This window comes from Panthera uncia, chromosome B4 (genome assembly GCF_023721935.1).
Source record: "Panthera uncia isolate 11264 chromosome B4, Puncia_PCG_1.0, whole genome shotgun sequence".
Classification (NCBI taxonomy): domain Eukaryota; kingdom Metazoa; phylum Chordata; class Mammalia; order Carnivora; family Felidae; genus Panthera; species Panthera uncia.
The window spans coordinates 74,073,187-74,084,694 of NC_064809.1; the positions used below are offsets into that span (position 1 = coordinate 74,073,187).

At 55.2% G+C, this 11,508-nt stretch overlaps 1 protein-coding gene across 1 annotated transcript; it reads left to right on the plus strand.

Moving 5' to 3' along the window:
- Nucleotides 1-4,674: 4,674 nt before the first annotated feature.
- On the plus strand, nt 4,675-8,360 carry PRPH (peripherin). The gene is made up of 9 exons (XM_049625391.1): nt 4,675-5,340; nt 5,699-5,759; nt 5,943-6,038; nt 6,441-6,608; nt 6,709-6,834; nt 6,932-7,152; nt 7,266-7,315; nt 7,560-7,639; nt 7,892-8,360. The coding sequence occupies exons 1-9, from the start codon at nt 4,799-4,801 to the stop codon at nt 7,955-7,957; spliced, it is 1,410 nt and encodes a 469-aa protein (XP_049481348.1). The 5' UTR covers nt 4,675-4,798; the 3' UTR covers nt 7,958-8,360.
- Nucleotides 8,361-11,508: the final 3,148 nt, after the last annotated feature.

Below are 11,508 nucleotides of genomic sequence, written 5' to 3' on the forward strand. Positions count from 1 at the left end.
ATGGAAAAGATACCCAGAGTACTCCCTAACTGGGAGGAGCAGAGTCCCCAGAGGGAGATAATGAATGGGGAAGGGATTCCACTCTGGTGCAGCCACTCTGTCAGTGGGGACCCTGTGGCCAGACCAGCCTGGGAGACAACCCAGCTTGAGAGGTGTGGAGCTGGACTCCTTCTGGCTAGGTTCATCTTGGCTCCTACAGGCCCAGAGCCCAGAACATCAGCAGGGCCTAACCAGCAGAGGGAGCCACGATTAGCCTGCTGTGCAACCTCAGACTGGCAACTTTGTCCCTCTGAGCTTCAAGTGCTACTAAGTGGTGGGGAAAGGGGACCACAGAAACCAAGGGATGGTACTGAGTTCCACATCTGGACACCACTGGAGAGTCAGCTGTAAAGTCAGCCAGTTCAGGGGCAGCAGGGACTTGGAGCTAGGGGTGTAAAGAGGAAGCACTAAGAAGGCAAAGAGATCTTGAGGATGACATTGGACTTTCCCCAGGATGTGGAATGGAGGTCGAGCCGGTCCTACACCTCTGGAGGGCAGGGGGACCCCAGCTGACACTTAGTTACAAGTAAGTAGGGTTATGACACTGCTCCCTCGTGTCTCAGCTTCCTCTCTGTCACATAGGAGGGGAAGAAGGCCATCAACAGTGTTGAGAACCTACTATGAGGCTCATGACGTGCTAATTACTTCATGTACAATATCTCACCTAGAGGCCACAATGCCCAGGAAGGAAGGTGTCATTTTTCCTGTTTTACAGATGAAGAAACTAAAGCTCAGAGAGGACAAGTAAGTTGCCCAGCGTCATGCAGCTAGTAAGTGCCCAGGCTGGTGGCCTGATCTCTTTTCCCATGACCTTTTCCGTCATTTGGCTTTAGCCTCAGTTGTCCACCCCCTTAGAAATGCCCTGGGAGTCTTGTCATCCATAAATACCCCAGCTCCAGAATCACAAATTCATGCATCTTGCTCTCTGAAATCCACTCCCCACCCTCTCGGTGCCTCTTTCAATTCCATTGTACTGTGACTGTTTTCTGGCCCTGCCTGGGAGGCCAGCTCCGGACCTCTTTACTCTCCCAATCTCCCACCCTCTTGCCCACACGCCCTTCCTCAACCATCTTTGAGTCCATGGCCTGTCATTCAGTAGCACTGTTGCCAGTAACCTAAACTTCATTGCTCACCTTCCTTGCAAACCTCTGAATGCATCTGATTGTCATTTCTCTCCAACCCTTCACTGGAGCAGCAGAAGGGGGAGGGGTAATAATACCACTGACTACTACGTACACAGCACATATTCTGTGCCAAGTGCTAAGTGCTTCACATATTTAACTCAGTTTATCCTCCAACTCTATGTGGTAGGTACGATTCTTATTGTCCCCATTTATGGATAAAGAAAATGGAGTGGATAGAGGTGAAATCACTCACCCAAACTCAAAAGCACACAGCTAATTAATTTGAGGAGGCCATGATCAAACCCAGGTCTGTCCAGAGTCCCTGACATTGAGAAGAGATCAGCAAGGAGGTACTTGGCTCCTTCCACTCTGGGTCCAGAACTGCTCTCAGCCACTAGTAGGGACAATCCAAAAGAAATCCAGAACCTCACTGCATTCGGCAGCTGACAAGATCATTTGAGAGATCCGTGATAATAATAAAACTAACTTACATTTCATCCATTATTCTATTATCCTAAGTGTTTAATCCTCCCAACAGCAGTATGCAGAAGTTACAATTGTCCGCGTTTTACTAGGGGACCTGGAAGGACACTGTAACAGGCCTAAATTCATACAACACAGAATGTTGGAGTCAGATGGGAAGCTGGGCAGCTGGATGCCAGAGCCCTGGCTCTCTCTTTTTTCAAAATTTTGTAAAGTGTATTTATTTTAGAGAGACAGAGACAGTGAGAGTGGGGGAGGGGCAGAGAGAAAGGAGAAGAGAGAGAGAATCCCAAGCAGGTTCCGTGCTGCCAGCACAGAGCCCGACTTGAAGCTCGAGCCCATGAAACCACGAGATCATGACCAAGAGTCGATCACTTAACTGATGAATCACCCAGGTGCCCCCAGAACCCTGGCTCTTAATGGTGACCCTTTCCTACCTTTCTTCTGGCCTCAAGATCTCCCAGGGCTGGCTTCTTTCTTTCTTTCTTTCTTTCTTTCTTTCTTTCTTTCTTTCTTTTTTCTTTCTTTCTTTCAGTATGGTGGGGGGTTGCAGGGGTGGGCAGAGGGAGAGGGGGAGAGAGAATTGCAGAGCCCAATGCGGAGCTCATTGTAAGGCTCCGTCTCATGACCATGAGATCATGACCTGAGCCAAAATCAAAAGTCAGATGCTTAATCAACTAAGCTACACAGGCGCCCGCTGGCGTAAGGGGGGAGGAGTAAGGGGTAAATAAGGGGGAGGGATCTCCTCTGACTTGCCTGCAGGCCTAGTTCCCCCACCCAGGCCCTGGCCTTCCTTACTCCCTCCACAGCTCCCAGAGCCCTGCTGAGGAGGTCCTGGTCCCTTTTCCTCTGAGGCATCTGAGTGGTGAGCTGGGAGCTTAAGCAGCAAAGGGGTGGGAACTCCCCTTGGAACTCCTTGGGCCCAGCCCAAGGGGCCTCTGCTCTACTCTCAGAGACCCAGACCTACCAGCAGCTCCCTATAAAGGACCAGCTTAGACTCCCAGTTTGCTCCCTAGGTACAGCAGGCAGAGGCAGGGCAGGGCCTAGGCTGGAGTTGGTGGGACTCCAGGCCAATGGCAGCTGGGGCTCAGAGCCTAGGGTTGCAACAGAAAACACCAAAGCTTCTCCATCACCCCCTCCCCCACCCCACACATAGCTGCCAAGCCCCCACCCCCAGCCCAGGCTGGACCCCACCCCACCCCACTCCTAGAAGTCAGAGGGGACAGGCCCAGGTTTATCCATCCTGTCCCCTCTCTCCCATCCTCCCTCTTCCCATTCCCCTGGCAACCAAACCAGACCCATCAAGGAGAAGGACCTGGCAGCTGTGCAGGGAGAGACTAATGGCCCGGAAGGAAGGAGGGGCCTGGAGAGGAGGCGAAGGAAGGCGGTAGGGTTGTGAGCAGGCGGGCGTTGGCCCATCTCAGAGGACACACAAAGGAGGGGCGGCTCCTCTGCCCTGCAATGCTGAGGAGCTGGCTGGCCAAGGAGCCGCCCTCCTCATCCTCCCCTGCCAGAGAGTCAGCCTGGAGTCCCAAACCTGCTTCCCCAGATGCCCAGCTCTTATCCTCAGGGCCAGTCGAGGTGGACCTGTCCGTGCTGGAAAGCCCTGGAGTCCCCGGCAGCAGCAGCCCCATGGCTCTTGGCAAACCCAGCAGGCCTCAGCACCCTGGCTCCTGCAGACCATCTGAGCTGCCTCTATCCACTCCGGGGCGGCCTGTGCCTGAGTTCTGGAAGCCGCAGACATGCAAAGGCCAGACATCAGCCTTCACGATAACGGGGTTGGGGGAGGGCAGGAAGGGATGTGTGGTTGTGTGTGTGTAATGTGTGTGCACATAGGTAATGTGGCTAGCGTGCATATGCATCTGTGTGTGTGCACAGGCTTGTAGATCTGCTTTGGGACGTTCTCTCTCCTCTTTCAGTCCCTGGACCACTAGGAATGAGTACTTTCTCTTTCCGCATCTCTTCCCCATCCAGCCCCACCCATCCCTGGGTACCTGCAACTCCTCCATACGGGTAACCGGTTCCTGCCAGTCCATTCATCTCTCAGCCTTGGCAGCAGCTGCGGCCCCTCAGCCCCCTCCCCTTCCTACCTCAGGAATTGCTTTGGTTCCCGTAAGGCCCATGACTGAGCAGCAGTTGGTTGGGGGAAGGGAGAATCCAGTAAAGCCAGACAGCATACAACTAGCTCCCTCAGCTCAGCCTCTGGCAGGACACAGACTGAGTGGGACCCAGAGTTGGGCCCAGCCACCCTCAACCCCCTCTGTTGTGCCCACCCTGTTGGGGCCTGGTGTAGGTCCAAGTTTGGGAGCTGTGTCTTTAAGGCTGAGCCATCAGCAGGCAACCCCCTGGCCAAGTGTCCAGAGGAGGGGGAGGGGAAGTGGCCAGTCCATTAGCGGCAGAGCTGGCGCCAGGCAGCAGCCCTCCACAGGGCCCTGGGGACTACGGAGGGATGAGCCCTTCCCACCCCCCTCAGCTCCCCCTGCCCTCCCATCCCCTATTTCTCCCTGCGCGTGGTAGCAGAGGGGTAGCTGACAGCAGGTAAAAGCAGAGCCTAGCCTTCAGGGGACAAGTGGAGGCACAGGCCCTGGGGCCCAAGCCAGACCAACTCACCATCTACCTGGGCCATCTCCTCCCCACTCATATGCCAGAAGCCTGCCCTTTAACTTCCAGTCCTCCTATCTCCCCATTTTTTTTTTAACTGAGGTTTAACTGACATAACGTTAATTTCAGGTGGACAATGTAATGATTCTACATTTGCAGATCTCCGATTTTCAATAGCTCTCTCAGGCAGGAACCCCAGCTCCAGTCAGGCCCTCCCACCCAAGGCTCCAGCTCCAGATGCTTGCTGGAGGGTGCTGACCCCAGCCCAGGCCTGCCAGTGGTCGCCAGGCCTGCTTCCTTCCCCGCTTGCAACAGGGGGAATCAACTAGGCAGGGCGCCAGCAAACCTAGGAGCGAGGGTGCGGCGCTCCTGCAGCTCCGCAGGGGTGGGGCATCCCCCTCCCCACATAGCCCCGCCGTCAGGCCAGTGGGAGGAGCTGCCCGTGCCCCCCCTGTGCCCGCAGGGCTATAAAGCCGCCTCGCAGCGGTCTGCGGCTCCTTCCCCGCTCCCGGACCAGCTTTGCCAGCGGTGACTGCCCATCCTCGACCACCATGAGCCACCCGTCGGGCCTCCGAGCCAGCGTCAGTTCCACCTCATACCGCCGCACCTTCGGGCCACCGCCCTCACTGTCCCCTGGGTCCTACTCCTACGCGTCCAGCTCCCGCTTCTCGAGCAGTCGCTTGCTGGGCTCGGCGTCCCCTGGCTCCTCCGTGCGCCTGGGCAGCTTCCGCGGCCCCCGGGCGGGCGCGGGCGCCCTCCTGCGCCTGCCCTCGGAGCGCCTCGACTTCTCCATGGCCGAGGCCCTCAACCAAGAGTTCCTGGCCACGCGCAGCAACGAGAAGCAGGAGCTGCAGGAGCTCAACGACCGTTTCGCCAACTTCATTGAGAAGGTGCGCTTCCTGGAGCAGCAGAACGCGGCCTTGCGCGGGGAGTTGAGCCAGGCCCGGGGCCAGGAGCCGGCGCGCGCCGACCAGCTGTGCCAGCAGGAGCTGCGCGAGCTGCGGAGGGAGCTAGAGCTGCTGGGCCGCGAGCGCGACCGGGTGCAGGTGGAGCGCGACGGGCTGGCGGAGGACCTGGCGGCGCTGAAGCAGAGGTCAGGGGGCAGGACCGGGGCTGGGCGGCGGCCGTCGAGGCGGCTGCTCGTCGCTCTGCTCCCTTCCCCACCAGCCGCCGAAGGGCGTGGCTCCCCTCATCCACCCCAGCGTGTGCAGGCAGTATGCTCGCCTGTGGGCTCTAAGAACCCTGCCTTCCCTCTACCACTTTGCTGACTCTCTGGGGAGGGGAGGGGGGAGTTACTATGTCTGACCATCTCAGCCCGTTAGATAGTGGGCAAGTCCATCGGACAGCATGAAGACCCCTCTTCAGAGTCCTGGACAGTAAGCAGCCTCTAGCCCAGACCCTGGGGTGCGCGGTGACCCTACAATTCAGCTTCTGCCCCCTCTTCTTGCCAGGTTAGAGGAGGAGACGCGCAAGCGGGAGGATGCGGAGCACAACCTCGTGCTCTTCCGCAAGGTGAGCCCGGGCCCCATGTCAACTCCGACTCCCCACCTCTGCCCTCGCCTTTGTACTAGGGTGGCATCTGTGGGCGCGAGGAGGCGACCAGAAACCTCTAGAGACAGGCAGGGAGGTCCTGGCCCTTTCTCAGCCTGAGCAGCCCCTCCCGGCTCTTGAACCCTCATTTCCACCCCCACTAAGGATGTGGACGACGCCACCCTGTCCCGCCTGGAACTAGAGCGCAAGATTGAGTCTCTAATGGATGAGATTGAGTTCCTCAAGAAGCTGCACGAGGAGGTAGGTGGATCCGAGTGTCAGGGGAGGCTTCGAAGGTAGCAGGCGGTCTCGTTGGAGCTGGAAGGCAGGCGCTGGTTCAGAAGACTGGAGAATGGGGAGGAGGAATTGCCTGGGGAAGAGTAGTGAGATTCGCTGGCAGACGCAGCCCCTCAACCCCCTCTCTACAGGTGGTTTGACTCCCACCCCTGCGCCACCTGGTGGCGAGCAGCGGAGCTGCACCCCGTAAAACTTGGCCGCTGGCTTGGAGCCGGCCAGGGCGCAGACCGCACCGTCATATGCGCGCTGCACTCCCTGGCGCCCCCTTCTGTTCATTCGAGTGTTTCTTCTCTTTCTGTGCGTGAACTGCGCGGCCCGCGTGGGATCCGCGCGGCAACCTCGACAACTTGTTGTCCTGGGCGGCAGGAGCTTCGAGACCTGCAGGTAAGCGTGGAGAGCCAGCAGGTGCAGCAGGTCGAGGTGGAGGCCACCGTGAAGCCTGAGCTGACGGCGGCGCTGAGGGACATCCGCGCGCAGTACGAAAGCATCGCGGCGAAGAACCTGCAAGAGGCAGAGGAGTGGTACAAGTCCAAAGTGCGAAAGCCCGGGAGGGTTAGGGAGAGTCGGGGAGGCTGGGCGCTAAGGGGAGGGCGCGTCCCGTCAGCTCACAGCGGCACTGCCTCGCGCGCCGTAGTACGCGGACCTGTCCGACGCCGCCAACCGGAATCACGAGGCCCTGCGTCAAGCCAAGCAGGAGATGAATGAGTCCCGACGCCAGATACAGAGCCTGACATGCGAGGTGGACGGGCTCCGCGGTACGGTGAGTACCAGGCTTCGCGCCCAGGCCCGGGGGGCGGGGGTGGGGTGGGTGGAGGATGAAGGCTGTTACCCCAATGGTGACCCTCTGGTCCCCCCAGAACGAGGCGCTGCTCAGACAGCTGCGGGAGCTGGAGGAGCAGTTTGCTCTGGAGGCGGGCGGGTATCAGGCGGGCGCCGCGAGGCTCGAGGAGGAGCTGCGACAGCTGAAGGAGGAGATGGCACGGCACCTGCGCGAGTACCAGGAGCTCCTTAATGTCAAGATGGCCCTGGATATCGAGATCGCCACCTACCGGAAGCTGCTGGAGGGCGAAGAGAGCAGGTGGGGGGCAAAGCTGCTGGAGGGTGGGAGTGTAGGGGACGGTCGGGATTGGGTGTGTTCAGGGAAGGGGAGGGGCTTGGGCCCAGTAACTGACCCCTTGGCTTCGCTCCCAGGATTTCCGTGCCAGTCCATTCTTTTGCATCCTTAAGTATAAAGACGACTGGTGAGTCTCCTCCCATGCCTGGCTTCCAATCTACCTGTCCCCTTGTCCACTTCTGCCCTGACCAGACTCTTGCTATGGCCCTGCTCAGGGATCGATTCTGTCCATAAACTACTGAGTCCTGGTCTACACGCTACCCCACTCCTCATGTCCTGCCACTCCCCTCCCCCCACAGATGGGAGTGAGGGCTTAAGAGGAGAGAAACCCCAAGCCTCTTCTCTTCCACTCCTCATCCTACTTTTTCCAGTGCCTGAGGTGGAGCCTCCCCAGGACATCCACAGCAGGAAGATGGTTCTGATCAAGACCATTGAGACTCAGGATGGGGAGGTGAGATGGGCCACTTAAGCCCAGGATCCCATCATGGCACATATTATTTCTGAGCGCCAGCCTGGCTGCATCTTAGAGTATTGTAGGTTAGTGGTCCTTGGGGTGGCAGAGAGACAAGGAGAAAGAGAAGGTGGATGGACAGTCTGGAGCCTCAGCTGGTTTTGCTGGAAAAGGAGACACCATACCCCAAAGGAGATTGAAAGAGTGTGGTGCTTAATGGTTTGTGCCCTTCACATGCCTTGCCCCCAGCAGGTGGTGACTGAGTCCCAGAAGGAGCAGCGCAGTGAGCTGGACAAGTCTTCAACTCACAGCTACTGAACCCATTGGTCCAGAGTTTCCTGACCCTGCCCTAGGCCTACTCTAAGTCCCAGACCCTCACACCAGTACTGAATTAGTCCTCTCTCACTCTGCATGTGTCTAGGGGATGGCACAAGTCACCCCTTCCCTGGCCTGTGGCCAAGTGCTACCCAGCCAGCCCTCTCCCTGCCCTGACATACATATATATGACCTATATGTGCCCCTTATTGCGTCCTAGTCAGAGGCCAGCAATCCCCCGATCGAGTCTACTCCTACCATTATCCCATGACCAGTGGACTGGGCCGGGGTCTGAGTTTCGCTTTTGAATCAAATAAAACTGCTGTCAAGAGAAACCTCGCCAGTGCATTTGTGTCTGTGGAAGTGAGGGTGCCTGTGGGGAGGGGGCGTAACAGTATTTTCCCCTTGTCTCTGGTCATTTCTTTTCTGAATCCCGTATGTTGGCATCTATGGTCCTATCTGTACTTCTAGTTCTACGTCCGCTCCTTCTCAGCTTCTGTCTGCCATCTACAGCCCTGAATGTCCAAGTGCTTTCTGGGTGTGCCCTAGACCCCTCAAACTCAACCTGTCCAAAACAGAGCTCCTCATTTCCCTCTCCCCATCTGCAATCATGTTCTTCCTTCTGGGTTCCCCACTCTAGAAGAAGGCACCACCAAGAACCTCTGCTGCCATATTAGAACTCACCTCATCTTCTGCCCCTTTCCTTTCCTCACCTACTCCCCAATTTTGTTCATTCCACTTCTAAAATCTTTCAAGTCTATTTCATTCTCCCCATCCCCACTGCCACCACCCTAGTCCAGGCCACTGTTATCGTTTGCCTGAGTTACATCATCTCCCTCAGTGGTCTCTTGCCACTGGCCTGGCCCTGCCACCCACCTAAACCTACTCAACACATTAGCCACGCCCTCCACTTGAAAACGTCTGTTTCTACATTGCCCTCCGACTCTATTCCACCCTGCCCTCACTTTCAAGTCAAAATCCACTTCTGAGTTTAAAATGATCCTTTTCACTCAATTATAGTGCTACATGCCAAGGAATAAGCCAGAGTCCTTGCTGTCAAGGAGCTGGTCGTCTGGGGGTGGGGGAGAGAAACCAACAAGCAGATAGTTCCAAACTTGTGAAGAGTACTATGACTGGGAAAGAAGATGACATTGTGGGAACATGAAGAAGAGCATCTCACCCAGCCTTGGGGTTCCCAGCCACGGTTTCCCAAAAGTGACACCATCACGCCGAGCACTGAAGAGCAAGCAGGAGTTGTTCAGCTAAAGCAGGGAGAGGAGAAGGCCTTTCTAGGTAGGTAAGTCAGCCAGGAGGTAAGAGAGTACAGAACTATACTAGTTCTATAATTCTGGAATGAAGGGTTGGAAGGAGGAATAGTGCTGAGGTTGGAAAGATGAAATGAGAGTTGGGTCTCAGAGGACCTTACGTGCCATATTGAGGCATTCGGAATATGTCCCGAGGAAAAGGGACAGAAAGCGGTCTTTCAGAGCAAAGAAAGACCTGCGTCTGAGAAGTGAAATTTTGAAGAAAGGAGAAACGAGACCCGTAATTTTCAAACCGTGCATCGTGAAACATTGTGATATAAATTGCTGGGTCAAGACCAACATTAAAAAAAAATGTTTATTTATTTTTGAGAGAGAAAGAGAGAGAGAAAGCAGGCGTGAGCAAGGGAGGGGCAGAGAGAGATGGGAACAGAGGATCCAAAGTGGGCTCTGGGCTGACAGCAGAGAGCCTGATGTGGGACTCGAACTCATGAGCCATGAGATCATGACCTGAGCTGAACTTGGATGCTTAACCGACTGAGCTGCCCAGCCCAAGACCAACATTTTAAAAGAAAATGAATGGGTGTTAGGGTGGGGTGAAACTTTTCAATGTATTTATACACATGTGCATTGGCTTGTCACATAAAACGTATTTTTTTTAAATCTTGGATTGTGGTAAAGACGTGAACGCGTTTAAATGCTGGGGAGAACTGGAAAGAAACAGGTTGTCATGAGTAGGCCCAACCACCTATTGAAGTGACACAAACTCGGACTTGGTTGTGATTGAAGAGTTTTAGGGAAACTCCAAATCCAATTCTAACCAAGGAGATCAGATGTTAACCTCCGGAAGACAGGGCTGGGATTTCGCTGTAATTAAGAAAGCTTATACCACATTGATTTTATTGTACTCAGCTTGTTGGAAGCAGGGAGATAGATCCATGACATCTATTAGAAGGTCATCTCAGAAGCAAGGATGTGGCCGCATTTATTTAGTAGTTCCTAGAGGGAACCGGATGTGGCGGGCGCGTGTCCCGGGGCCCAGGGAGGTGCCCACGACTGCAGCAGGGATAATTCCTCAGGGGCCACTTGCCGTGGGTAGGAGGAGTTCGGTTATCTGGGTCGCAAGGAACAGAGACTAATCAAATATCTCAGTCAAGGGGGGGTGAATTGTGGGCTTACACGTGGGCACGAGGGGAATGAGAATTGCCGCTGCCTGGGGCTGAGTGACAGTGGCTTCACAGGAACCCAGAATCACCTCGGTGACCTGGCCTCCCAGGAAGAATAGACTCCGTAGCCCCGCAGGCCTCACCGAACCGAAGTGACAGGCCCCTCGGCAGCAGGAGCCCACTGCTCCCCGATGCAGGGTCCCTACTGCTTCCATTGCTCCTGTCACAATGAGCAAATGACCTCATCCTCCACCCTGGCTTTTGCTAACTCCTATTTCCTTCTTCTGGTCTCGGTTGTCTTATGGCTTCCATGGCCTAATAGCGATTGCATGCTGACTTCTGGGACTTTCTTTGGTTCTGCTTTCTCTTCCTTTCACAGAAGATGCCCACTTCACCAGTCCTAACAGATTAATTGACATTTCCCATTCCCTCTCTGAGACGTACCAACAAATGTCCCAAACGCTGAGCTCTTGGGGCTGACAGGCTGCTCTCGTCCCCTGTGCACTTCCCTTCCTACCGATTAACAGATGTTGATAAATGCATAAAAGTTGTTTTGACGCTTATGCGTGTTTAGTAATCCCGCAGCAAATATTTTTTGAACTAATGAAAGAATGTGAAAAGCGCAATTTTTATTTTAACTGAGAGCATAGTGATTAAGAATCTGCATTTAGAGGTGCGTAGGCGGCTCATTTGGTTAAGTATCTGACTTCAGCTCAGGTCATGATCTTGGGGTTCATGGGACTGAGCCCCCAGTTAGGCTCTGTACTGACAGTGCAGAGCCTATGTGGGATTCTCTGTCTCTCCCTCTCTCTACCTCTCCCCCCTCTCAAAATAAACATTTAAAAAAATTAAAAAGGGGGCACCTAGGTGGCTCGGTCAGTTGAGCATCCACCTCTTGATTTTGGCTCAGGTCATGATCTCATGGTTCATGGGTTCAAGCCCGGGTCGGGCTCTGCACTGAAAGGGCAGAGCCTGCTCGGGATTCTTTCTCCCTCCCTCTCTCTCCCCCTGCACGCACGCGCGCGCGCACACATGCACACACACACACACACACACACACACTTTCTCTCTCAAAATAAATAAAACATTTTTAAAAATTAAAAAAAATAAAATGGGATGACAGATC